Source organism: Gopherus evgoodei, chromosome 6 (genome assembly GCF_007399415.2).
Source record: "Gopherus evgoodei ecotype Sinaloan lineage chromosome 6, rGopEvg1_v1.p, whole genome shotgun sequence".
Lineage (NCBI taxonomy): Eukaryota > Metazoa > Chordata > Testudines > Testudinidae > Gopherus > Gopherus evgoodei.
Genome location: NC_044327.1, coordinates 110,927,425 through 110,950,957, shown reverse-complemented (window position 1 = coordinate 110,950,957; position 23,533 = coordinate 110,927,425). Strand labels below are relative to the sequence as shown.

The window sequence follows — 23,533 nt, the reverse complement described above, 5'->3', positions numbered from 1 at the left end:
GTTGGATTATTTTATGTGTTAGGATGGCTGATAGACTTCCATCATCAAAGGAAACAGTGTTCAGGAATACCAATACTTAATAATAAAGTTATTATATTTAACTGTAGTTTAGCTCACTGATTTAAGGCAAAAGTTGTAGCAGCTCTCCAGAAATATTGTATGTGCATCCATTTGCACATGACAAATAGGCAGTTAATCTGTGCAATTTCTTATTTTGTATAGGCAAAGGGAGTTTTCATGTGTGCAAACACATGTGCCCCAAAACATTACAGTTGAATTTTCAGATGCTTCCTAAAATTTGAGGCCTGATCCTGATCCAACTGTAGTTGATGACAAAACTCTCACTTATTGTAGTGGGAACAGAATCAGACCCATCTCTTACCATTTTAAAAAAGGTATCCTAACTCCAACCAACAATATGAGATATTTTCAAAACAAAGATCTTGTTTAATTAAAGATTAGTTTCTGTAGACTTCATTCATATGAAACTCTCATTCACAAGGAGTTCTGCATGAATACAGACTGCAGCATAGGACCTTGAATGTTAGCAAACAACTACAATGGCTCTTTCCAATAAAACGATGTTGCAAGTGTTCATAATATGCATCTTTTTATGGACAGACATTACGTAACTGAAACAATAAATATATCTTTTTAGAAATATCACTATCTGATGGTTAAACGATTCTCGCCATCAATATGATGAATGAACCTTGATTAGATATAAAATCTATCACATTATTAATGTCTCCATATATGATTAATTCCAAATTGGAAGGCTTTGTAATGTTTCTTGAATACCGGAGGCCACCTTGTCATTCCTATTCCAGCACAAGGAATGAAGATTGTAATCCTTAAAGTGCTTCTGAAGTCCATTTCTGCTGTATTAAGCTTATGTTGTCCTGAAAGTTAATCTTTGCTTGAAAATCATAGAATGTGAATGCATACGATTTCCTTTCTCCAAGACTGCTGAGATGGTTTACAGTTTTTCAGCAAGATGAGCTATCAACTGTATTGCTGTAATCATAGGTAGCTGTCATGAGCAGACAACAGGCTGTCTGCGGATCCATCTAGAATGATCTGAAATAGAATTAAATATATTCAGTATATTCACACTTTATTATGAAATACTGATTTGATTTAGAGTAATAGGTTAATGTCTGGATATGATGTATTCATTGGTTATATACATATAATTTAACTAGCTAACCCTGGAACAGCCAGACACACTTTTGCAGGTCAATCTGTTTGACTACTCTGATCTCTATGCCTGCTACTTATAATAACTTAAAATCTATCCTTTCGTATTTAATAAATTGATTTTATATTTTACCTAAAACGGTGTGGCTTTGGGTGAAGTGCTTGGGAAATCTCAGTTCAGACTACAAAGGCTGGTGTAAATCCATTCCACACTGAGGGAGTGGTGAATGAGGTAATGAGCTTATGTTGGCCAGGCTTCTGACCAATGCAAGATAGTACAGTTTGGATGCAAGGCTTGGGAGCTAGAGGGAATTGGCTGGGGCCTCTGTATTTGCTGGTTCATGACTGGCTGGGAGATCATTCATGTAACTAGATATGCCCCTGCCTGTGGATGGCTGTATAAGTGCATTGCCTGACAGAGGCTTGTAGTTTAATATTAACATCACACTGTGAGAGACAACCCAGGCTGGTGGGTTTGGAGGGCTCAACAGTCCCACAGTCCAGGTTGCACAGTTAGAGCTGTTCAGACTGCAGGTGGCAGGAGAGAGAAAGTACATCAGCAAATCTTGGAGCTAAAGGAACTGGAAATAGGGGCTCAGAATCAAGCAGAGGAGTTAGCACATCAGCAGGCCTTAGAACTGCAAGCCAAAGCAGCTGAGGAAAAGGTAAAAGAGTGGAGACACCAACTGGCCTTGCTGGAGAACCAGACCCTTCCCTCACCACTGATTTCCACCTCTCCAAAAATCCATAAATGGGAACAATTGTGTCCTGCATACAAAGAGAGAGACAACGTTACAGAATATTTTACTATCTTTGAGAGGCTGTGTGTGATTAATGAGATTCCTGAGGACAAGAAAATCCCCTCTTTGCTTGCAAAGTTAACTGGTAAAGCTCTGAATATATTCAATGAAGTGCAAGCTCAGGATGCTTTAGATTACTGTAAATTCAAAGAAACAGTTTTGAAATTATTTCAGATTATCCCTGGAACATAGAGGCTAAAAATTAGGAATCTTAAGAGAAATGCTGGTGTGAGTAATGGGGACTATGTAAACAGCATGAAAGATCTGATGGGAAAATGGGTGACGGGAAAAGGGGTTGAAAGCTTTGAAGAAACGTTTGATCTTGTTGCTCAGGAGCACCTCCTAAGCATATGTAAAGATGAAGTGAAACAGAGTCTATGGGACAAAAATGTGAAAACTGTGGATAAAATGGCATGCTAGCTGATGTCTTTGAGAAGACCCAGGTATCTATTGAGAGTAACCACACAAAGAGGGGATAAAACTTGGTGGGAAGCAGGTACCTGTTTTACCCCTGGAAAAAAGGAGAGTGGCTGGGAGGCTGGGCATTCGTCTCCCCAAAATCATTCTTCTAATCCCTATCTCAAATCTCCTGTGAAACCAGAAAAGCCCAAAAGGTGCTATCATTGTAATTCAACTGCTCACCTAAGAAATAAATGCCCTGTGCTGGGAGGAAGCAGACAACAAATAGTTAATGCTGCTGTCTCATAGACTTTAAGGTCAGAAGGGACCATTATGATCATCATAGGAATTTCTCAGGCACCTGAGACTTATCATATTGGTTTTGTGAGACTAGTCTCTGCACAATTAGACATGGAGCATGTTAATGTTGTCAGAATTAATGACAGGGAATGCTTAGGGTGGAAGCATACAGGGGCACAGATTTCTCTGGTTAATCAGAGTGTAGCACCAAATGCCAACAAATTACCTGGTTAAATGGCAGAAATTGTAGATGTGGGTGGAACCAGATTCCCTGTGCCACTAGCTACAATTCATTGGCGTGGGAAGATTTGGAAAGTGTTTTGACTGTGGGGGTAATGGAAGGTCTCTCGGTTGACTTATTTAGTGGGAATGATTTTTTTCCATATAGCTCAGGCTGTTAAGGCGTTTGCCTGCAGCAAGAAGAAACATTATGTTGGGACCCCAGAGGGAAAGAGTGTAGTCCGAGGAACTGCCGAAGGAAAGGGAGAAAAATCTCTTTGATTACTCTGCAGCAGGTAGAAGCAGTATGCTTCCAAGAGTGGAGGAGATTGAGACAGGCTCTGCACTGCAGCTGAAGGCAACACCTCCTCAGGAAGGGAGAAGGGTGGAGTGCCCGTCATTGAGAAAACTGTCCGGGGGTTAGCTGCCAGCACATTGCAACTGAACAAGAGATAGGTCCCGCTCTAGAGAGCATAGAAAGAGTGTTCGGGGGGCGGGGGAGGCAAAGAAGGAAACTGGGGAAAGAATAGTGGGAGAATGTCTCCTCACTGGTCACTTGGGAGAGGATGCCCAGGACAGAGTGGACACAGGCATGCATCCCTGAGACTTAGGTTCAGAGAGGAAACTGAGTAACTGACCTTTTGGAGGGGAGCAGTCACACAGCCGACCTCTTGGGGAGAGAAAAAAGGGTGATGGAGGGTACCCCAACCCAGGTCCCAGTTTTCCAGGACATTGGCCCTGATATGCTTGTGGCAAATAACTGTTTCTTTAAATCAAGATGCAGCTACCATGCCTGTGATAGCCAAGGAGTTTTATCCAGGAAACTTCCAGGCAGCAGCTGTCTGTGAGAATGCAAATCACTCAGCTGGCAGAGGAGGGGAGGGCTTTCTCCAGGCTGGTAAGACATGGAAAGCAGCTGAGGGAGAGCTGCTGGGAAAAGGTGCATCTGACCAAAGAGTAGACACTCTGATCTTGAGGGAATTCTACACCAACAAATTAAAAAAATTCTGCACACAATATTATAAAATTCTGCAAATTTTATTTGTCAATAAATAAATGTCATTACTCCTGGGGGAATTCTGCACCACTGTGTAATGCAGAATTTTGCAGAAATTAATGTGTGCAGAACTTCCTTTTCCCCACAGAAATGGGCTGCAGTGCTGCTAGCCGCAACTAGGGTCTGCTGGATTCAGCAGAGCCCAGCTCACACACACAAGACACTGCTGAGAGGGAAGGGGAGGGAGCTAGAGGGTTCCTGGCAGTGGCAGTTCCCAGCATGCCCTGAGGGAAGAAGAGGGTGGCACACAGGAAATTCCGTGCAAGCCTGTGGGACCGAGCATCAGGCTTTCTTCCTCTGGATCCCTGGGCTCTGGGGGGAGGGGGGTGAGTGTCTGAACCAGGAGGGACCCATAGCTGGGCTCTTGGAGGAAGGAGATGCAGGTACCTGGGCTGGGGGGACCCATGGCTGGGCTCTGGAGGGGAGGAGGTGCTGGTATCTAGGCTGGGGGGGCCATGGCTGGGTTGGGGGGGGGGGAGAATTGTGGGTGTCTGGTCTCCTGGCTGGACTCTGGAGTGGGAAAGGGGGCAGAGAAACAGGAACAGGGTTGTCATAGCAGGTTCTTTAACTCTTTATTCCTGGGGGGAAATTTTTGTGGGTCTGTATTGTTACAGACATATTTACTGACAGATATTTTGAAATAAATTAATTATCAAAATAATTGAAATTGGTGTGATTATGTAGTGTGTTTTTTTCTTTTTTGGCGCTGAATTTTTAAATTTTTAGGCACAGAATGCCCCCAGCAGTAAAATGTGAAGGCTCCAGCATGGTAGTAGGGAGCACAGGCCGCTGGCTGCATGGAGGTGGGAGATCACCCTGCGTCACCACCCGCCCCTGCACGGAGGTGGGAGATCAGGGATTTGATGGTGAGGTTGCCCTAACCGAGAGACACCGCGAGGGCTGGGCCTGCCTCAGAACACCCCGGGGCCTGCCTATCTGCACCAGGTGTGAGCAGGCAGGCTCATTCCAGCAGGATCCAAATGTGGAGGGGCTGAGTTAGGGGGATCCAGGTATGGGTAAGAGGGTCTCTTTGGGGCAGTCTGGGTGCAGGGAGCTCATTGGGGGAAAATGGATGCACAGGGGATCATTGGGGGAGGGGGGATTCTGGGTGCAGGGGCAATGGGACTCTACAATTGAGTCCAGATGAAGGTGGTTGGGGCTCAGTGGGGGGGGGGTCCAGGTGCTGGGGGAGGTATGGGTCTGGATGCAGCTGATTGGGGATCAGTGGGGTGTGGGTCCACATGCGGGGGTCTCATTAGGGTGATCCAGGTGCAGGAGGGGTTGAGCTCACCGGGGTGGGGTTGATGGGCCTGCTTAACAGGGGAGCCCCAGCTGCTGCCAAGGGGATGCTGGGCTCCTGCTCCCCTCCCCTATCTCCTTCTCTTCCCCTGCCCTATCCCACATGCTTCCTTCCCCAGCTGCCTCTTCCACACACCCCACCCAATAATGGCATGTTTTGTTCTGTGAACTGAATATTATAGAGATACAACAAATGATTATGGGAACAAGTATTGTAAACTGTCATATTTTTGCTAACAGGAAAAAAGACGTGTTGGTTTCCTAAAGTAAACAGTCACTCAAAACTGTTATTTGTATGTGATTTGATCCTTGCTGGAGAGTTCTTTTAAAAACTAAAAAGGGAACAGTCTGCAGCTCCACTGGAAGGAGAAGTGTCACGTGGCTGATGATAATTCAAACATCACTGCCATATTCCTCCTGAGAGAAGACGTATTTGCAATTTACAACCCCTACATGCACAATGGCAGCTCTTCTAGGGTGAATCTCCCCACTTGGGCAGCGTAGTGCCTGCCTTCCACTAAGGAAAGGCAACTTTCAGCTCTGGCCACTGTATCTCTAGAGTCCTTGACTTCTCCACGGTTGACCCCAGCCACTTTATGGTCTGTGCTGGAGTGGGATTTGTGAGCATCTTACTCAAATACACCCTGCTTTAGGTGGACTCTTCACCACTGGTGTTTGTAGTCTTTGTTCCACTGGTGAAAGCAGATTACACCTGGGCAGGGTGTCTAGCCCCATAAATCTCCTGGTAGACAGAATCTATCACTTTATCAAAGTTGTTAATGTCCTGTAACAGTATAAAATCTCCTGGTGCTTGCATTGTCAACCAGTTTTACCATCCATAAATGACTGTTAACAGTCTGTCAGCATAGGTTGATGTTTAAAAGAAATCAGACATTACATAAGTTTGGTTCAAATGACCATTTTTATAGTTCAGGTAGACTAACTACCACAAGCTGTATGTAGCACTGGTATAAGTGGACTCAACTTCCAATGAAGTAAGTGGAAATTGAGCGTAGCACTATAGACTATTTCAACTAAGATATCCAAGTGTGTGTTTAGGAGCCTTAACTTTAAGCTTGAAAATTTTTAACCCAGATAACCTGACATTCATTCCTCTGTCAAAAGACTACTCTGATTATTTATTTTAAAATAATTTGGCACTGTTGACACAAGCCTGTCAAAATAATAAAACCCTACTTCAGTGCTGGAGAGGGGGTCATCATAACATAGGCACTTCGATGGAAAGTAGAGATTAATAAAAGGGGTAGAAATGGGATTCTCAGGGCACCAAGTGAAATTCAAAGGAGCACAAAAGTCTCGGGAAAAGCTCTGCTTACCTGATTCATTGCTGCTCACTTGAGTTATTGTTTCATCATCATCATCACTATCACAGTTTAATGAATGAAAGGCTGTTTCTGGCTCTGTGTCAACCTGATTTGCATCCAATTCTTGCTCAGCAAAGCTTCGCAGTGCAACAAGACGGTGATGTATTGCTGTATACAGGTACTCAGTATCTTTTGAACTTGCCTGTAGAAAATACAGTGCATACAACCATTGAAAATAACTGCAAAATAACTCTGACTGCATCCAAACAAACCACTGAAGTGCAGATGCAAAGGGGAGAGATTTTAGAAGGACTGAAAAGAGCTAAAATCCCTTCATCCGACACTTACATAAATTCTTTTGACTCCAAAAGACAGTAAGATTCCAATTTAGTAACTTCATGAGAAAATCGACTTAAATACAAATGATATTAAGTTTGTCTTAATGGTCTGTGTTTTAGAATTTGTTAAAAAATAATTGTTAGTTGTTTTCCTTATTGAGATAATGGATGCAACTTTAAAACAAAAATTATGATTTATCTCAGTGAATGACTCAATTTTTATTGAATACTTAATATTCTTGACTCTGTGCAACTCCTCAGGAACAAAATGTACTCCTGACAATAATAAAACATATATGGATGGTGAAAATTCCTAGTCACATTTCTGTTTAGAAGTAAGTAAAAACAGAATTAACAACCAAAAATGAGTTTTCTCTGATTAACAAATGAAAAGATGCCATGAACTCTGCTGGTGAAGTTTGAAGGAAATAATTTACTGTAGGGTAGTTGAAAGAACATGGTCTTCTGAGGCCTGATACTCCACTGCTTTACACCACATTGATTCATTTACACCTGTACAAATTCAGAGTAGAAAGATACTAGTCTGATTTGGTAGTTTTATACCCAATTTATATTCACTTTGCACAGGTGTAAGTGACTGCAAGAGTTGCAAAGCAGTAGAACATGTGGCTTTTCTTCCATGCTGCTCACATTTGCAGAAGCCAAAAACTTTTCTTTCACCATAGCCATGCACAGAAGAAAGCAGTTGAGAGCAATTCAGAGTTGGTGTTTCAGCAGAAATTAGCTCAGTTGTCAACTGAGTAATTTGTCATCTCAGGAATATGCAGCTTTGCAGGGACAAAGTCAGCCTAGGGTTGCAAATGTTATAGATTAGACTCAAGTAGCTGCCTTTTTCATTGGTTCTCAAACTTGTTCATATATCTTTGAACCTGAGCTACGGGTGAGCCATTCTTTTTAGGCATATCTGAGGAACTGTCCTAGACTGAGGTGTCAAGAGAGGAGGTTTGGGAACAAATTGATAAATTAAACATTGGTAAGTCAGCAGGGCGGACCAGATGGTATTCATCCAAGAGTTCTGAAGGAACTAAAATATGAAAGTGCAAAACTACTGATTAGGGTACATAACCTATCACTGAAATCAGCCTCTATACGACATGACTGGAGGATAGCTCATGTAATGGCAATTTTTTAAAAAACGGTTCCAGACCTGATCTTGGCAATTACAGACTAACTTTAATAGCAGGCAATTGGTTGAAACTATGGTAAAGAACAGGATTATTAGACACACAGATGAACATGATTTGTTGGAGAAGAGTCAACATGGCTTTTGTAAAGGGAAGTCGTGCCTCGTCAATCTATTAGAATTCTTTGAGGGTGTCAACAAGCAGGTGGACATGGATGATCCAGTTGATACAGTGTCCTTGGACTTTCAGAAAGCTTTTGACAAGCTCCACACCAAAGACTCTTAAGTAAAATAAAAGCAGCAAAGAATCCTGTGACACCTTATAGACTAACAGACGTTTTGGAGTATGAGCTTTCGTGGGTGAATACCCACTTGGTTGGAGGTATGAGCTTTTGTGGGTGAATACCCACTTGGTCGGTTGCCTCCGACCAAGTGGGTATTCACCCACGAAAGCTCATACTCCAAAACGTCTGTTAGTCTATAAGGTGTCACAGGATTCTTTGCTGCTTTTACAGATCCAGACTAACATGGCTACCCCTCTGATACCTAAGTAAAGTAAGAAGTCATGGGATAAGAGAAGGTCCTCCCGTGGATCAGTAACTGGTTAAAATATAGGAAACAAAGTGTAGGAATAAATGGAATAAATGGTCAGTTTTCACTATGTAAAGAGAGAAATAGCAGAATCTGTACTGGGACCTGCGCTGTTCAACATATTCATAAATGATCTGGAAAAGTAGGTAAACAGTGATGTGGCAAAGTTTGGAGAAGATACAAAATTATTCAAGAAGATACTGAAGTCTAAAGCTGACTGAAGAGTTACAAAGAGATCTCACAAAACAGGGTGACTGGGCAACAAAATGGCAGATGAAATTCAATTTTGACAAATGCAAAAGTAGTGCACATTGGGAAAAATCTCATCTATACATACAAAATGATGGGATCTCAATTAGCTCTTACCACTGAAGAAAGAAATCTTGGTGTCATCTTGGAAAGTTCTCTGAAAAAAAGCTGCTAAATGTGCGGCGGCAGACAAGAACGCTAACAGAATGTTAGGAACTATTAGGAAACTGACATAGTAAGAGAAAATATCATAGCACCACTATATAAATCCATTGTATGCCCACACCTTGAATACTGCATGCAGTTCTGGTCACCACATCTCAAAAAAAGAAATATTAGTATTAGAAAAGGGCAACAAAAATGACTAGGGGTATGGAAAAGCTTTCTTATATGGAGAGATTGAAAAACTGGGACTGTTCATCAAAGAGATGACAAAAGGGGGGATATGATAGAGGCCTATAAAACCACAAATGATGTGGAGAAAGTGAATAAGGAAGTGTTATTTACCCATTCACATAAGACAAAGATCGGGGCCAATGAAAATAAACCTGCTGCCTATTAAACAAACATAAGGAAGTACTTCTTCACACAATGCATTGTCAGGGGATATTGTGAAGGCCAAAACTATAACTGGGTTCAAAAAAGAATGAGGTACGTTCATGGAGCATAGGTTCATCGATGGCTCTTAGTCAAGTTGGCTAGGGATGCAACCCCATGCTCTGGCTATCACTAAGCCTCTGACTGACAGAAGCTGGGACTGAACAACTGAAGGTGGATTACTCGATAATTGTCCTGTTCTGAACACTCCCTCTAAACCTTCTGGCACTGCCCACTGTCAGAAGACAGGATTATGGGCTAGATGGCTCAATGGTCTGACCATTCTTATGTTCTTATATATCTTATTGGTGACTCTTGTGGACTACCTGCCCTAGTCATGATTGCATGGACTACTCCCCCCACCCTCCATCAACCACACTGATCACTTTGAATAATATCCCTGAGGCAACTGTAGCAATTGTTTCTATGCAGAAGAAAAAATCAGGAAAGTGTGTTGATATATTATAGGCATCTTTTAACGTTATTTAGCATCATGGAGTAGCCAGTTCCATGGATCACTGATAGTCCACAGACCAGAGTTTGGGAACAACTTGTATACCATCGCTTCAGTGACCCCTGCTGTCTGTCTAATACAGTGATCTAGTTATCTCCTTGGGCCATATCAAACCTTCAGCTTTTTGCACAAAACAATTGACCTCAATGGTAATTGTGTACATGTTATAGCCTTACACTTTTTACCATAAGGAGGCTTGCCATAACAAGGAATCCGAGCTAAATTGCCAAGTTCTAGATACTTGTTCTTTTTCAATTTTTTCTTACCTGTATTAGAAATACTTTAACAGAATGGTCTTCTAGGTCTGTCGCAGTGATGCACAGACTCTTGCGATTTGCTCTTTCTATCGCCATCTGAGTCCAGAGTTTGGTGTTGAGAATCAGTCTCAAACTGCCTTGATTTCGCATAACTAAAACAGGAATGCTTACATATTAGACAGTACATGGAAACCTCCCTGTTGTTTCAGCAGATTTATTCAGTACGGCTATAAAAATCAGATTTCCATTAACTTTGCATTTCAGGGGATTATAACCTAACATTTTGAAAGAGGTGGGGGTTTAAATTTCTTTACTATACTTTGATATTTTTAAAGTTTCTCTCGATATGATATGTTTGCCATATGATATAATGAAACAGTCTTTCAAAACTGCACAATAAAGTGAAAGAAACTACTGCTCAATAAGCAGAACATCCCATAAGTCACTCGGAAGAAGCAGCATCTCTGGTAAAGCCAAATCAGAGAAGAGAGAACTAGAGTAAAGAAATCTGGAAGCAGAAATACATAGTGCATAGTGACATCTGTGAGTACCTGCAGCTCACAAAAAATGCAGTAGCAAGAGATGTTTAGTAGGTAGCTAACTTTATAGAGTAATAATGAACAGGCTTTGAGCAACTGTATATAAACAAACCAGGCTGCAGGATTACAAATGAAGTGATATTCAATTGACTATTGCAAATGAGAGCACGATTAAGAAGTGGAACTAATTCTTACCTAGCCTTGACTGTAATGTTCCATGTTTATTGCTTGAAGTGTCATTAAGCCTCAGGGATCCTCTTCCTCTTTCAGTCCAGGATAGTGAGAGTTTATTAAATGCAAAAAGCTTGCAGCTGATCTAAAGGGAAAAATGTTATGGAAAGTGTCAACTGATCTGAATTCTGTTGTGCCAGAGAATGCAGTTTATAGGTTTGATATCTCTGTGCTATAACTTTTTACTTTACAGTTTGCATAAAATTAAGACAAATTTTAAAAATGAAATGAAAATTGCACTAACCCCAGATTTATGCTGAGTACCGCTAGTAACCAAGCTATGGGGAACATTTAACATAGAAATACATTTCACTTTTACTTTTTCAATTTTTAAACCTCTCCCTGTGAAATCCAAAGACATCTCCATATTTCCTGAAGATGTCCCAGAATGCATCATCCTATGACATCACTGATATCAGAAGTTTCATGCAACTCATTGTACCAGTACTGTCATAAACTGAAGCTAATGACCCATCCACATACAAATTTCCCACATATGAATGGGATAAGTGGATTCAAGCAATCTTACAGTTTTATATCTTTCCATTTTTAGATTTTTGTAATATATGCAAATGTTATTTTGCCAAGAAAATAAAGAGTTTTAAGAATCTTAAATAGCAAGATTTATCTTGCTAGCCTAAAATTACATGGATGTACCTTAGTTTTATTATAAAACCACTTACTTTGATAACTCAATAGTTTAAAAAAAAATCAAGCCTTTGTGTTTATAAAGTAACTTTAAGAGTACTTATAAATTGGGGTTTTATTTATTGGTGTTAGGGAATACTGGCTTATTGTGAAGACAGTTATAACAGACAATAGCAGAATGAGGCTTTGGAGCATGATTTTGGAGGTGAAAGAGCTCTATATTCAGTATAGAAAATATACGATGAAAAGCTACCTATCAGCTTGAAAAGAAATTAGTTAACAGAAGCATATTTTTAAAAAAGGAAAAACATATACAATTGTCCAACAAAGTAGCAGTAGATACTTATTCATGGTATTATAAGTTACAGTAGATCATAATGTGCTTTCTAAACATAAGTAGAAAGGCTCATCATACAATCTTTAGGAACATATACCTGCAACACGTTATGTTCTGCTTCTTCCCCTGTTATAACTTCAACTTTATCTAACAAATATTTCTGTGCTGGTTTGGAAATGTAAGCTGCAGCTGATTCAATTAGTGTTGACTTGACAAAAAATGTTTCTAAAGGAGAAATAAAAACGACAGAAAATTATAAAATTTCTACAGCAGGAAAGTTTTAATATGTCAACAATATGTCTATTTGTATAGTCTAGGTCTTCGTACATTCCCCTTAGTGCTAGATATCAATTAATGTTTTAATAAACTTCAGGCATTCCTGTATATTTTTTAAAGAATAAGACCACGATCCAAGGTTTCTGTATAGGCACATTGGTCTGTCCACAAGGGACAACTAGCAGAATCAAACCCTAACTAATTAATAGTCGAGTTTCCAAATCGAATTCTTTGTGATATTGCTGCTCACAGTCATAGTCATGAAAAACATAAGTCCCATAAATCATAATAGTAATAAGAGGGGTGTGACTATTCAGCAGGAAAGAACATGAACAACTAGCTAAAATTGTAGCTGAAGTGACTTATTCATAAACAAGCTATAGGCTGAAATGTGTTCACAAAGTATTCATCACACAGTTCTGGATAACAAATAAATTTGTAAAACTCAAAGTCTATTCAAGGAAAACTTACAAATAAAAAATAGTCTAAATTAATCAAATAATAAATTATTCGGTATGATGATAATCTAGCTCTAATTCTGAGTCACAAATGACAGTTGCTTTCTGGACACTTCCATTTATGGTGCACATCCTAATAGTATACTAATGACTGGATAACTTTAAAGTAAATAGATGATAATTACTGAACACCACTAATTTGATGTCCTCTGTGATGCACTGAAATTGACTTATTGGTAGAGCCTCACTGTGTTTGCTAAGTATTAATGCTTACTTGTATGTGAATAACCAATATGAACAGTTTTGGCATCTGTGGATGTTATTTCTTTCTTGCATAGATCAGTTTCATTATGCAGCTTGGGAGATTTCTGAGGACTCTAAAAAATGGAAGGAACAAGGAAAAACAGTTTAAGAAATTGTAATGTTTATATGTTTGACATTAGCAGCAATCTGAAAGATCAGGAATGGATTGAATCATAAAATACACAGCAGAGGTGAAGATTAGTTGAAATAATAAGTTAACATGCAAACTTTATTCCTACATACAAGTACTGACATAGGATATAAGTAAACATGCATTTGGTATTTCAATCAATAGTGGAACTTTGTCCATTATTATAAAAGCCCCAAATACATCATTAAGCAGGAACTGTAGTCTCTTCTTAAGAGAGACTCTGAGCTAGAAGAATAAACTTCTTTCAATTTAAGTTTTAGGTGATCTGATAATAAAAGTGGAGAAGTTTAGCAAGTATCTTTCCAAATTAATTCCTCATTTTACAGGTCACCATATTACCCCAAATTTAAAAAAGACATTGCAGAATTTAGAAATAATCACTCTCTGAGATATTTTAAACTATTACATTTAGCTGATTCTGCAGAGTTACAGTTTTCTCATTGTTCACATCTCCTTTGTATACTGCTAATCAAATATTTTCTTGGGAGTCAGAGGGGAGAAAGCCTACAGCTCTGAATGTTAAAAAATTCTGAAGTGGTTTGAGCTATAACAGAAAATTGCTAGAACTGATTTTCCTACTGAAGGGCCAAGTCTAAAATTTGGGCCACTTAAGTTGTGCCCATGAAATGTGCACAAAAGCCAGCCGAGCACACCCAACAAGTAATTGCCTGTGCAGATGAACACTGACATACATAATTACCCATTTTGGCCCAATCCTGTGAACAGCTATACATGTTTAACTTTACTCATGTGAGTTGACTTCAAAGTGATGACTCATGCATTTACAGGACTGGGGGCTTTGTACGTACATATGACAAATGTTGTCGTCACAATTTAGGGGACCATCTTTGAAAATGTGACCCTCAGCATTCAAATGCCAACTTTTTCAGAAACCGAAGAAAGAAAAAAAAATTTCAATATTTACAGATCTTACCAAAACTCTCTCTACCATGTTTTCTCCAAACACAAAAGTAGAATTTCTGTTGTTTAAAAAAGTTACATCTTCAACTGTCTGATTTCTAGAGAAACAAAATATGTGAAAAATATCAATTAGACTTTGTAAAGGATGCAAATATAACATCTATAACTGCATACATTTACCTTTCCAAACCTTACATTAAAACAAAAATATTGGCCTACTGGGAACCATAGAGAATACTTAATTAATGGAATTTAGGGAGATACATTGTATTTCATGTAGAATAATGAGAATGCTCCTTAAAGACTAGATAGTGGCAAAGCCACAGGCCACTGTTGCAGCACCCCAGGAGCAGTATAGGGAAAGAATCATTCATCAGAGAGGCACACTTCTCTCCCTGCTTCCTCTTATTCCAGCAAACTGCTACCCTCCCTATGTCAGCTTAGCTGTGCCAGCCACCAGATCCACCCACTCCCCTATCTTCATCTTGTCCTTGTCTATCTGCTTGGGGAACATAGAGGGGCAGGTGCACAGTTTACTTCAGCATACCTAGATATAGACTATGTCAATGCTGCAATGTAAGCATGGGTTCAGACCAGAGTTGAGCCCAAATCCTCCTTCCGTCTACACACAAATCTCTCAGACTCAGGCTTAGACCTAGAGTCCTAGGATCCTGCAGGGATGAAGGCTCCAAGCCAGTGTCAAGCCATGACCCAGGGTTCAAGCCCTATTGCTTTGAAGTACAGATGCATCCCTGCTTGACTTGGGTCCTAGGAGTCTGCCAGAAGTATCCTATAATCCCACAGGTCAGCTTCTTTTGTCCTCTCTATTGCAAAGATCTCCAATAGACTCAGCTGAAAATGTAAGCCCCCACTTGGCAAACACCAACAGCTCAGTGAGTCAGCATTAACCCTTCCATTTTCTTTTGACCACCAAAAAGAAGGGATACAGTTCAGGATAAGAAAAGAATACGTCAAAGATCTTTTGACCAATTTGAATGAATTCAAGTCAGCGGGCCTGATGCTGCACACCCCCGGGTACTGAACAAATTAGCTGTAGAAAGCTTGGAGCCACTGGCAACAAAATGAAATTCAACAAAGACAAATGTAAGTTTGCTACACTGAGGGAAGGAAAACCAATAAGGATCTGGGAGTTGTGGTAGCTCACAACCTCAACGTGAGTCATCAATGTGATGCTGTTACAAAAAAGCAAATGCAATTTTTGGTTGCATTAACAGAGGAGTCATGGGAGGTGATAGTATGCCATCTGAGGCCTAACCAGTGCTGAGTAGAGCGATACTGTCTTGAATGTAACATTTTATGTCTTGAAATTCCACAAACATTAATTCTGTGCTCCTCCAGTGAGCTATTTGAGACAATGACCTTCTGTGTCTTGTCCTATTGCAGGCCCCTTGACCTCTACTGGCTGCTATACCTCCACAGCTCGACCTCAGTGCGGTACAAGCCTGGCCCAACATACCTCCACAGATTGTTCCAAGAGGAGCATTTCCATGGTGAATTTGGTTGAAGTTCTTGAGTGGGCCAACCAGCAGGTCCTGTACCAGAAGCAGAAGGACTTAATATTGGAAAAGAGGCATGCCAAGAGGCAGGAGGAAAGGCTGAGTCTCACTGCACAGCTTGAGGACAGGGTTTTAGCAAAGGAGCAGGCACTTGCTTCACAGTTCCTGGAACAGGAATGGCAGCTAAGGGAGGAGGAGAGAGCTCAGCAGAGAGACCTGTCTGAGCAGCTCATCTCAATCAGGGCTGCAAGATTATCGGCTCCTGCTGCCACTCCCACACCATCTCCTGATTCCCCTGAAACATATTCTCAGTCCAGAAAACTTGGAAAATTCTACATCTGGGTGACTCATGCAATCAGGCCCCACAAGCAGCTGGGCAGGACAACTAAACACCATGCAGCTCTCCATCTTGCCCCCTCTCCCGTTGATATCTCCGCCTCGGCACCAAGTGCACAGAAAACAAGAAAGAAGAGCAAGGTGAATGGAGTCCAGGGGACATGCAGTAGTAGAGTGATTCTGTTGTGTTTGCACTGGTTCATACACTTTGTTTGTTTGTTTGTTTTGGAAGTGTTTTTTTGTAACTGTTTTGGTGTTTTAATGGCAATGGGTGACTGTTGCACAATTTTAACACATTTATAAATAAAGCCTTTTATGTTAAGGAAAGTTTATTGCTATACTGCATCTCACCATACAATCATGATTTGAAATAACAAAGCTAAACACATGATCAGGAACAATTAGGAATTACTACACACATGCTATTCCTTTGTACAGCTAGGTACAACAAGTCACACATCAATAACTTCCTGATGTGAATCCATACTGTGAATCATTCCCCACTCTATCCCCAATTCATAATTCAGCATGTCATTCATAAGTACATTGCATGACTATCAAGTCCCCACCCTTCCCCAAGAACTGAATCCCCAAATCAATTAGCCCCTTAACTCTCACAAGCAGATTCATAGAGGTACTAGTCTCCCTCTTCCATGGGGCTATGGAAGTCAATAACATAGGAGCACAGAGCATCCTTGACTGCTGTTGCCTGTGTGCATCTAGCTCCAGCTGTGGTAAGTGTACTTTCTGGCTGAGTGTTCAGTGACCCCTTGCTGTCATAGGTCCATTCAGGGGGAAATGGTTCACCTCTTCCTCCTGGTCCATCTCGTGCTTTTGATGGCTCAGAAAGAGTTGCCGAAATGTTCACCAGTGCCTCATGGAAGCTCCATTTTTTGTCTCAAGAGTGAAAGTGCAAGCCAGTCAACTTCTTGAAAACGGGTCTCCTCGATGCTGCTCATCTGGCTGTGTTGGTGGGCTGTTCAACCTTCCTATAATATGCAGGGTGGGCAGTAAAGTTTTCCCAAAGTGCACCAAGGACAACGGGTTAGAGTGGCCAAATTTCAGGAGGGCACTAGGGAGTCTGGGATATGGATGGTTTGAGCTGGGTCTATATGCTGCATTGTGGATGCCAGAGCCCCAAATTCAAGCCCAGGTTAGAAAATTCTTAAGGTTAAAAATCAGTGTAGACATTCAAGCCCTGGGTTCTCCAACATAGGTCAGCTGACTTGAATCCCACTAAGCCTGGGCTTACACTACAGGGTAGGCGTACCCTTAAAGTCAAGGTAACTCATGCAGAGGTGTAGAGGAAGTTCTTACTCCCCTGCACAGACATATAGTTCAAGTTATAATCTGTTCATAAGCCTTTGCTTTCTGGCCGATGAGAGCATTTTTTCAGCTAACAGATACACAGACACATGTAAAGCAACGAGCCAGAGGACAAAACCAAACACTTGCTATTCCTTAGATACACAGAAAAAAAACCCACAATGCTTTGACTAACTTACCCTATTGTTTTAGGGCTAGAAAGGTGCATGGAGATAGATGGCCTCACTGCTGTCTCAGAACTTCCTGAGTTCTCTGCTGGGCAATGAGAGCTCTCTTCAGACAACTGGAAACAATTAATATGATCAACTGGAAATGTTGGAAAAAATTAATTTTGGCTCATCTTGCACTATAAATAGTTTTACCAGAAATTAGGGCCTGCAAAGCCCAATGCATGTGAGAAAGTATTATTGACAAGAGTAAGCCTATGCATGATGGGTCCACTTGCATGAGTTCAGATAATTCATGTGGTAGTTTGCAGAGACCGGCCCATGTTTATTGTGTGAAGCAAGCCAGTGCAATTCGTAACCAGATTTAAAAAAAAAATTCTTAGAAAGTAATGTTTTCCCAACCCTCTATCCCAAATTCAGACTGAATTACAAGTTTACAGCATCTGCACACTCATCAAGCAACTGTATGGGCAGTTTAGCAAGGGTTGGATTTTCCAAAGCGCTCAATATTGGTACAATTGCTCCACTGAAGTCAAAAGCAAAACTCTTGTTGACTTCCATGGGAACAGAATTAAACTAATACTGAAGACTTCCCTTTAAAATACTTAATTATTATAAATATTATTAGAGCTCAGGCAGATGGAAAAAAAAACCAGCCATGCATATTTTTGACACTGAAGTTACATTTTTACCTGAATATTTGATTTCTCTTTAGTTTTGGAAGATGCCAGTATATTTTCAGTGCACATCTGTCTTCTTTCCTCACATATCTGAGACTGTGGTGGCTGTAGAATGGCAGGTCTTATGACAGTCCACTGCTGAATTTGTGAAAAGACTCCTTGCAAAATACAAAATAAAAGGTTAATATATGCAACCTTTCCTTCACATTTAAACAACACATTTGTGTCTTGCTTTTTCTGACTCATAATGTAGATGTGCTGTGGAGTTTTAAATTAATTGTATTTAAGTGTTATTGTTAATACCTGCCATCCTTTCCTGTTTTAAGTCCCTTCTAAAAACCCTGCCAAATAAAGGAGTGATGCAATATTTAATAAAACAAATCTGCACTGATTGTGATAAATCCATCTTCTGATTATATGAAGCTTGATCCTGCACCCATGGAAGTCGACAGGAGTTTTGCCTTCACTGGGAGCAGAGTTCAGTCCTTGTTAACATTATGGATCAGAAAGATATTCACTCCTGATCAGTGGCCCTAAACATGGCCTATGAACCACTTTCGTTTTCAAAATAGAGCTGTAAGTGGAATTAAGTGATTTACAGGCTTATAATACAGGCCTTCTGCATAGGGGGTGAATATCACCTGTAGAGAGTAAGCTGGCTGGGCCAGGGACTGTCTACGTTTTACCTGCTCTGTACAGTGTTGAGCACACTGTGGATCAACAACAAATTAGTATTACAATACTAACAATAGTTACCTTTTTCTGTTCTTGTGGTGTCATAGTTTCTTTGGAGAAGAGCTGAGGTCATGAATACGTTATTCTTTACTGCAAAAGAAGAAGTGTTTATCCACATTGCTTAATTGTTTATCTGCATTTCTGTAGCCCCCATCACTGCAGAATCTGAGCATCTCACAAACATTAATGCATTTATTTCATACCACCTCTTCAAGAAAGGAAAATATTATCCCCATTTTATGGAAGGAGAAACTTAGGCACAGTGAGAATGACTTCCCCAGGAACTCTAAGGCAGGGCCAGGAATTGAATCCAGATATTCTGGGTGTCAGCCACTACTTTAACCACAAAACTGTCCTTCTTTAGCTTTACAGCTCATGGGCATGATAATGTCATCCAATCAGAATATCCTTTCAGATTAGCAAAAGAGACCCAAGAGTACGATGGTAAATGCAGGAGATCTAACATGTGCTGGTAGTGATGACCATCATGATAACTGTAATGATGGTCAGTGTGTGGCACTGCTGCTGCTTCTTTTATATGGTTTCCAAATGCCACCCAGGAATGCTCAGAAGGGCTGCCAGCCTTGTCCCATCAATAGCGTGCTATAAAATTACATGTCTCATAATCCATATATAAACTCCTCCATTCCATTCCAAGATGATTCTGGTTTGGTGCTATACCAATTTTATACCCTTACCAGATTATTTGGAAACCCCTAAATCAACAATTTTTTTAATCCAAAAGGTTTTCAATGTGGGAGTCAAACAGGTGTCATGGTTTGTGACCACTCTGCCCTTCCCTTATGGATAAATGGGAGAGTAATCTCTGCTAAATCTTGGCTAGAATGGAGGGTGTTCCGAGTATGGAAAATGGTGTCACTGAATATGCGAATCACTGTTTTAGTCCAAACACACCTAGCTCCAACCATTTCAACTCCATTCTGAGTTCACTGTCCATAATATTTGACATAATATTTTATAGGTTAATATAACCTTTCACCTACTTGCTACAAGGCTTTGTAAATCTCAAAAATATCTGAGTTGCAACAGTGAATAGACTCTGAACAACCCAGTGTAGCATATGGCATAGGCTGCTTGCATCCCATCCAAACAGCAGCTCTCCCATGCACAGAGTATTCCCTAGCACAAAGAGATATTAGTGCGACATTGACTGAGAAATGAGTGCCATTGACTGAATCACCAACACATCTCGTTGAACATCACAAAGTTCCTTGCTCTCATTCACATACTGACTTTGCCCAGCCCAGTGAGCTCAGTCCCACAGAAATAGCAGTTTTATTTTGTTATTTTACTGATTTTTGGTTTTAAGGGAATATTTACTGAATAATATTTTTAGTTACCTGGCTGTGATGGAGGAAAGGTCGGAAGGATGGTACAGGAAGATGATCTCACTCTTTTCTGAGACAGTGCTGTATCTGAAACCATAAGAGACTGAAATTATCCTTTGTTCAAGGCATAATACCTGAATATGGACTTTTCACGTTAGCAAAATGTATTTGTCATGGATGAGCAGAATCTACCTGTATCAGGCAACTACTAAGGCTTTGTAGCGTAGACTTTGAATTTCCAACCGTTGCTAGCACTAGTGCAGTTTCAGCATAAAGAAAGAGCTGGCAGCTGCCAGCATTTCTGACCATACCACCATCTTCTAGACCTCCTCAGATTAGGGCTAGATGTCATCGTTGTCCAAGTGCCAAGAGGCTAGTCTATACTGGTACTCCTATTGTTGCTACCACCAATGATACTGAACACAAAGGTAGGAAAAATATAGTACAGGCACAGCCTAGCGGGTATTACAGCAAAAGTCTGAGACTACCAGTCTTTTTTTTCTTTTTTTTTTGGTCTGGAGCTTTTCAGGTCTAAGCAGATGTAGGAATGATCTAGGTGTGATTTTAAGGCTAGATAAAGTTCGGTTAATTGTACCCTTTTAACTAAATGGGTTAAGTTTATCAATGGCTGGGTGAAGCAAAATATTATTTACCTACATTAAGGCCCAAATTTTGAGGAAAGCATATGGCCTCATCATTACAATAATGACACACTTTAAAATAGAATTTCTACTGCACATGATCAGTACACAGTGATCTGCAGTGACTTGTGTGTTCCCTCGATATTGTGGAAATAACCCCACCACCTTGAAGGGGTTTCCAAGTCAGATGATAACTAGTTGGAGGGGAAAGCCCTTGTCAGCTTCTCAATTCCATGGGTCCCCCTAGGCTTATGGGGTTAAACAATGAACATCTTCCAAAAGGTAGGAAATCCTGCCTTCCCTTGACCTAATCAAAAGATTCCAGGGAAACTCATGATTGAAACACATGGACCTTCCACTGCCTGATGTGGAAATAACTCATGTACGGACCGGGGGCCCTCTGTTAATTTAAAACCAATATTTTTTCAGACTTAGGAAGGAGAAAGTTCCTCACTGAGAATTACTTGCAGACTAACTTCAAAGTTTAAAAATTTTGCTGACTTGGAATTCTTCTAACCAAAATGTGTATCTGAATAATGGGGAAAATATTTTTTTCTAGCTTATCAATCTATAAAATATAATTACAATTATAACCAAATTGAGCTAAATGACATACCTATGTAGAACTGTGAGTCCGACGTTTGGAAAGTAAAAGATGAAGACCTTGCCCGTTTCCTGGAACAACCAATGAAATCTAAGAGACACATAACATATCATGTACTGTAAAATCAAATTTTGCAACAGATTTCAGTAAATTATTGCAGTACAGAATTCTAATATCAAAGGTCTAAAATTAAAGCCTGACCTGGACCCGAGTACAAACAACCCAAGAGTGTTAAGTCATTTTTAAATGCAACTCAACCCACCACTTCCCCCTGAACCTGAGTCAGTGTGACTGCCTCGTCCTTGGGGCTCGGCCTGCTGGGGGCTTCCCATTCCCCACATCTTTTGCCTGCAAATCGTCTCCAGCTGCTGCCTGCCCATGGGGTCGGTGCAGCAGGGGCTGCATGCCTCATCCTGCCGGCCACAGCTGCCTTGCTGTGCTGTGTGTGCTGCAGAGCAAGAGGCACTGCAACTCAGTGGCAGCAGCCACTGGGCTGACCTCATGGACAGGAGGAGGTGCCCGGAGATGACTAGACCCAACATGACCTGAGAGGTTTTGGGCTGTTTTTAGATGCAACCTGACCCAAATCCAATACTTGTAGTTGGATCCCATTGGGTTTGGCTCAGGTTGCAAGGCTCTAGCAGAATCTACTCATGGAAGGGGCTCTTGATGCCTCAGTAAAGGCCTGATCCAAAGCCTACTGAGATCAATTCCACTCCCGTTGACTTCACTGGGCTTTGGATCGGGCTGTTTTTTTTCACTATGCAGCAGGCTGTATGGCACTCAGCTGATTTTAAAGAGACGGCTGAAACAGGACCCTGGATTTATAGTACTCTTCCATGTATGGAGTCACGTTATAACAAGGCCTGAAGGAAGTGAAGAGATCATTCAAAATCTAATACTTGTGTGAGTGCTGCAGGGGAGCTGAAATTTGGATCAGGATGTGTGTGTGTGTGACAAAGGAGGACAAAAGTGGTGACTCTGTGCCCTATATATAGTCTTAATCCATCCACAATAAATTGACTTGTTATATACAAAGTGAAATTCTAATAACTACTAATGCATGCAATGGACTCAGCACTTACAAATACTCCATTTAGTAATACACCCTTTCTAGCAAGTTTATTATAAAGGGTTTTAATTATGCAATTACCACCATTTTCAGCCTTGCAAACCAGGTCTTCTGCAGGCCTCTGGGGAAAAACAAAACAAAACATGTCAATGGGTATGTCTACACTGCAGTAAAAGATCCGTGGCTGGCTCGTGTCAGCTGACCCAGGCTCATGGGACTCGGACTGCGGGGCTATAAAATTGCAGTGTAGATATTTGGGCTCAAGCTGGCACCCGGGCTGTGAAACGCTTCCCCCCACGTGGAGCCTAGGCTTCCTGATTTTCCGGCTGCTTTATGACCAAAGCAAAAAGGAAGAAGCTTAAGTGTTACCTTGAAAGGTCGTTCTTTCTTTTCAAAAACAAATATGGGCTGAGCAATAACTGATGTCTCTGGAAAAGGAAAGAGGTCACTTTTAGAACATGAGAATTAAACTATTTATCGTAATGTTGCATTTACAGTTAAACTGGGATCCACTGAAAATTTTAAATCAAGGTATTTATCATCTAAAAATACAGGGCTTGGTCCTGCAGTCCTTACTCAAACAAAACTCCCATTAAGCCTACTGTGAATTGTGCCCAGTTAGGACTGCAAGATTTGGCCCCATATTTTTAAACTTTTTAGACCAAAAATAATGCTTTTCATCCAGCAAGATCCCAAAATACTTTGCCGACTATGGGCTTGAGTCTATTTCCAAGCACACTCAAAATTCCCTCCATTTCAACAAGAATGCTAGATAAACAGATTATTCTGGGCCAAATTCTAATGTCCTTACTCAGTTTTTGCTTAGTCCTTGGTAAACAGTACCTTCAAAAATTACAGTTCAAAGTGGGGCAGCCCAATGGAGTCTGAGTTGGGGCTCTTCAGGCCTAGTGTCTGGGATGCCCTCTCCAGTCTAGTCTCTATTCAAGCAAATA

The 23,533-nt window shown here is 40.8% G+C and overlaps 1 protein-coding gene across 3 annotated transcripts in view; it reads right to left on the bottom strand.

Annotated features, from left to right (window-relative positions):
- Positions 1 to 424: 424 nt before the first annotated feature.
- RANBP3L (RAN binding protein 3 like) overlaps positions 425 to 23,533 on the bottom strand; it is a 36,497-nt gene continuing 13,388 nt past the window's right edge. Inside the window, exons 2-15 of one of the 3 annotated variants that reach the window (XM_030567530.1) lie at positions 22,950 to 23,008; positions 22,662 to 22,701; positions 21,521 to 21,598; positions 20,276 to 20,350; positions 18,936 to 19,004; positions 18,192 to 18,337; positions 17,512 to 17,615; positions 14,167 to 14,251; positions 13,053 to 13,155; positions 12,142 to 12,269; positions 11,024 to 11,144; positions 10,299 to 10,441; positions 6,612 to 6,801; positions 425 to 1,080 (exon numbers count right to left, since the gene is read on the bottom strand). In XM_030567530.1, the coding sequence (XP_030423390.1) occupies positions 1,037 to 1,080; positions 6,612 to 6,801; positions 10,299 to 10,441; positions 11,024 to 11,144; positions 12,142 to 12,269; positions 13,053 to 13,155; positions 14,167 to 14,251; positions 17,512 to 17,615; positions 18,192 to 18,337; positions 18,936 to 19,004; positions 20,276 to 20,350; positions 21,521 to 21,598; positions 22,662 to 22,701; positions 22,950 to 23,008 (1,385 nt within the window). In that variant the 3' untranslated portion in view covers positions 425 to 1,036. Of the gene's footprint in view, positions 1,081 to 1,102; positions 1,969 to 1,993; positions 2,138 to 6,611; positions 6,802 to 10,298; positions 10,442 to 11,023; positions 11,145 to 12,141; positions 12,270 to 13,052; positions 13,156 to 14,166; positions 14,252 to 17,511; positions 17,616 to 18,191; positions 18,338 to 18,935; positions 19,005 to 20,275; positions 20,351 to 21,520; positions 21,599 to 22,661; positions 22,702 to 22,949; positions 23,009 to 23,533 lie in introns of those variants that run through there. The other 2 variants (XM_030567529.1, XM_030567531.1) reach the window with 2 other exon arrangements.